Source organism: Symsagittifera roscoffensis, chromosome 4 (assembly GCF_963678635.1).
Source record: "Symsagittifera roscoffensis chromosome 4, txSymRosc1.1, whole genome shotgun sequence".
Classification (NCBI taxonomy): domain Eukaryota; kingdom Metazoa; phylum Xenacoelomorpha; order Acoela; family Convolutidae; genus Symsagittifera; species Symsagittifera roscoffensis.
Window position 1 is genome coordinate 30,967,373 of NC_087065.1, and position 2,677 is coordinate 30,970,049.

General features: G+C 39.4%; 1 protein-coding gene across 1 annotated transcript; it reads right to left on the bottom strand.

Moving 5' to 3' along the window:
• Positions 1 to 320: 320 nt before the first annotated feature.
• LOC134843981 (regulation of nuclear pre-mRNA domain-containing protein 2-like) lies at positions 321 to 2,417 on the bottom strand. Its single transcript, XM_063860397.1, has one exon. It carries the CDS (start codon positions 2,304 to 2,306, stop codon positions 522 to 524), a length of 1,785 nt encoding a protein of 594 aa, XP_063716467.1. The 5' UTR covers positions 2,307 to 2,417; the 3' UTR covers positions 321 to 521.
• Positions 2,418 to 2,677: the final 260 nt, after the last annotated feature.

The window sequence follows — 2,677 nt, forward strand, 5'->3', positions numbered from 1 at the left end:
TGAGCCTGAACAAATTTTAAGACTTTTTCTTTAAAAAATCATCGCGACTTCTGCAACGCTCATCAACTGAAAATTCAGACCAAATTTTCTCTACGCTGAAATGATGGCTAAAAGGGCTTTAATAGGATCGCACTCTTGACCCTAGAAAACTTCTTTGTGGTAGTGAAAAGCGAGAGAAAAACATTACGCCATAGCTCCTTCCTTTGTGAAGTGGTTGTAACAAAAAAACGAAGAATCACTAGACTATAAAGAACATTCACAGATTAAAGGGCTGTCAACAGCAGAGCTGAGTCTGTAAAGCCGTTCGAATAAAAACCTAATCCTTATTGATTTCCACTTGCTTTATCGACCAATATAAATATTTTCTAGTTAATTGTAAAACAAACAACGCCGAAAGTTTATATCTATTAGACAATAAAGGAGTTTTGAGTTAACTACTTCAGCTTTGTCTGCATCTGGTTGGTCTCGCAGCTGAGAAAGAAGGGGACCGCATTGAAGAGTTAGTGTATTGTTAATCGTCGTTAAACTTGGGTTAGATCAGATGTATTCGAAGAAAGTAGAGAATTGAGAGCAGCATGAACATCTGCATTGATGTTTACCATGTGGTTCTCCGAATCACTCATTATATCTGCTTGTTTCAAATTAGGCGGGAGTGATATCGCATCGGTCGCAAAAGGGTTAACAGCTGACTGTATTGGCGGTGGGGTTAGGAAATTAATAGGGAATTGGGAGGGGTGAAAAGTTGAAGGTGGTGGAAAAGGAATTGGAGGCGCAGTTGGCATGATCGGTGAGTTGGATAGCGACTGCTTCCCTGCAATACCAGGCAAAATGAAAGCAGACATTGCCTGATTGATAAATGGGTTGACTGGCTGTGAAGGTGAGAGTAGAGCTTTTGGTAATTTGGGGATTGAGAACATCTGTTTAACTGGAGTCGTGCAATCCACTGCCTGGACCGCAGATGGACTTTTGCTCTTGAAAAACGTATCCGTGTTGGCACATGCTACCGAGGAGATAACACAAGAAACTACGTCTTTCCGCTCCGGAATTTGCATTGCTGTCATAAATGTTTTTCGCATCGACGAGAAGCCTTCGTTGCAAGATGACAATGGTGTCCCGTAACTTTCTATATCGTAAGCTACCATATCATCTCTCACGTCGCCTTTTGGAGTCACATCTATGGTCGAAGAATCGTTTGGTATAGTTATGCCTCGGGACAAAGGCGGAGGAGAGCACATTGCATCTATCCTAGGAGGTGAATATTCTTCTTCAGTCTCTGAAGAGTCGGATACAGATTCCATGTAAACATTCGAATCGTTTTTCGACGAAAAACCTTTAGTTTTATCGGTATTAAACACCATTGGGTATGAATATTGCGAGTTTAACATAGCTTTCTTAGCCTTTGCCCAAACTTGTAGCTTTAAAGGTGTGATTGATGATTTCGCGACAAACAATTTCAGCGCTTTTCTTTTTTGATATTGATCTTTGAAATAAAAATCTGCTCTGCTCAAACATTTAATTGCGTAACTATCATATTTAATTTTTTTAGCCAATGTTTTAACAACTTGCTCCATGTTTTTTTCTGAGAGCTCAATTTGACATTTCATGTCATCAGCTGTTTTGAATAGTTGCTTAACCGTATCATTCGACGCTCCGTATGATGTTAATCGATCAATCAGGTTACTGGCTGTAGTGATTCTGATATGTTGTTTTGTCAACTGCTTTTTACGTTTTGAGCATTTTTTTAACACAGCGGTGGTCGTTGGCAATTCGAAAAAGATATCACGCAAAAATTTGACACCGTCCGCTTCGTCAGAAGACACTTTTTTGGGCATCGGCCTGACTTGCATAACTGGCTTGCTTATTAATTTTTTCCTTTTTTTCGATTTTGAATCAATCTCATATCTGTTGTAGCCAATTATTCCCCTCAAACCCGCGCAAAACTCTCGCCTGTAAACGCCGCGATCTTCCCAAATATCAACAATATGTCCAAGGCTTGAACAGAGGGTGCTTTTACGACAGACAGAGAATGCTTGGTTGAGAACTTTGGCAAACTCAGTCACGAATTGTGGAATTTTGTGTCGCTTGGAATTTTGAATGACGTCATTAGCAACAAAGAGCATATTTAATCGTTTTTTGTCACTGATCGCGTCTCCGAAAGATTCGAGCCAGAGGGATACAATTTCTGAACAGCTGCTGGCAGTACTGTTACTAAGTATCCATCGGGCAGCATTTTGTATCATATCTTGGCTATCATCTAGGCTATTGAATTTCTTTTTGAACTTACTCTGTTCAATGTAGCTTTCCATAACTGACTGTTTATTGAAAAAAGAGATAACAAACAATCGCGTGAGCCTGTTTCAGCAAAAGAAACGATTATACCAACCCTTGGAGATAAATGGCAGAAGCGAGCTCATACAATGCCTGAAAAACGGAATACAGTCGTCGAAAAAAAGTTGTAGGTAAGAAGCATAGTTTGTTCTTACCAAAGTACTTTAAGCTCTGAAAAATTGGGTCAGATAGGCCAAATTAATAAAAAAAAACTAAATTACAAAAGGGGCCCTTCCGTTTAGTTACGGTAAGTGCACAAGCTGGATAGGGCCATACCGGCGATATAAAAATGCATATATATCAGCAATGAAGTCATAAATCAGCATTAAATGCATCGTCATAATGTTAA

Coding starts and splice junctions, on each gene's coding strand:
- LOC134843981 (XM_063860397.1), bottom strand. CDS start 2,306: ATGGAAAGCTACATTGAACAGAGTAAGTTCAAAAAGAAATTCAATAGC.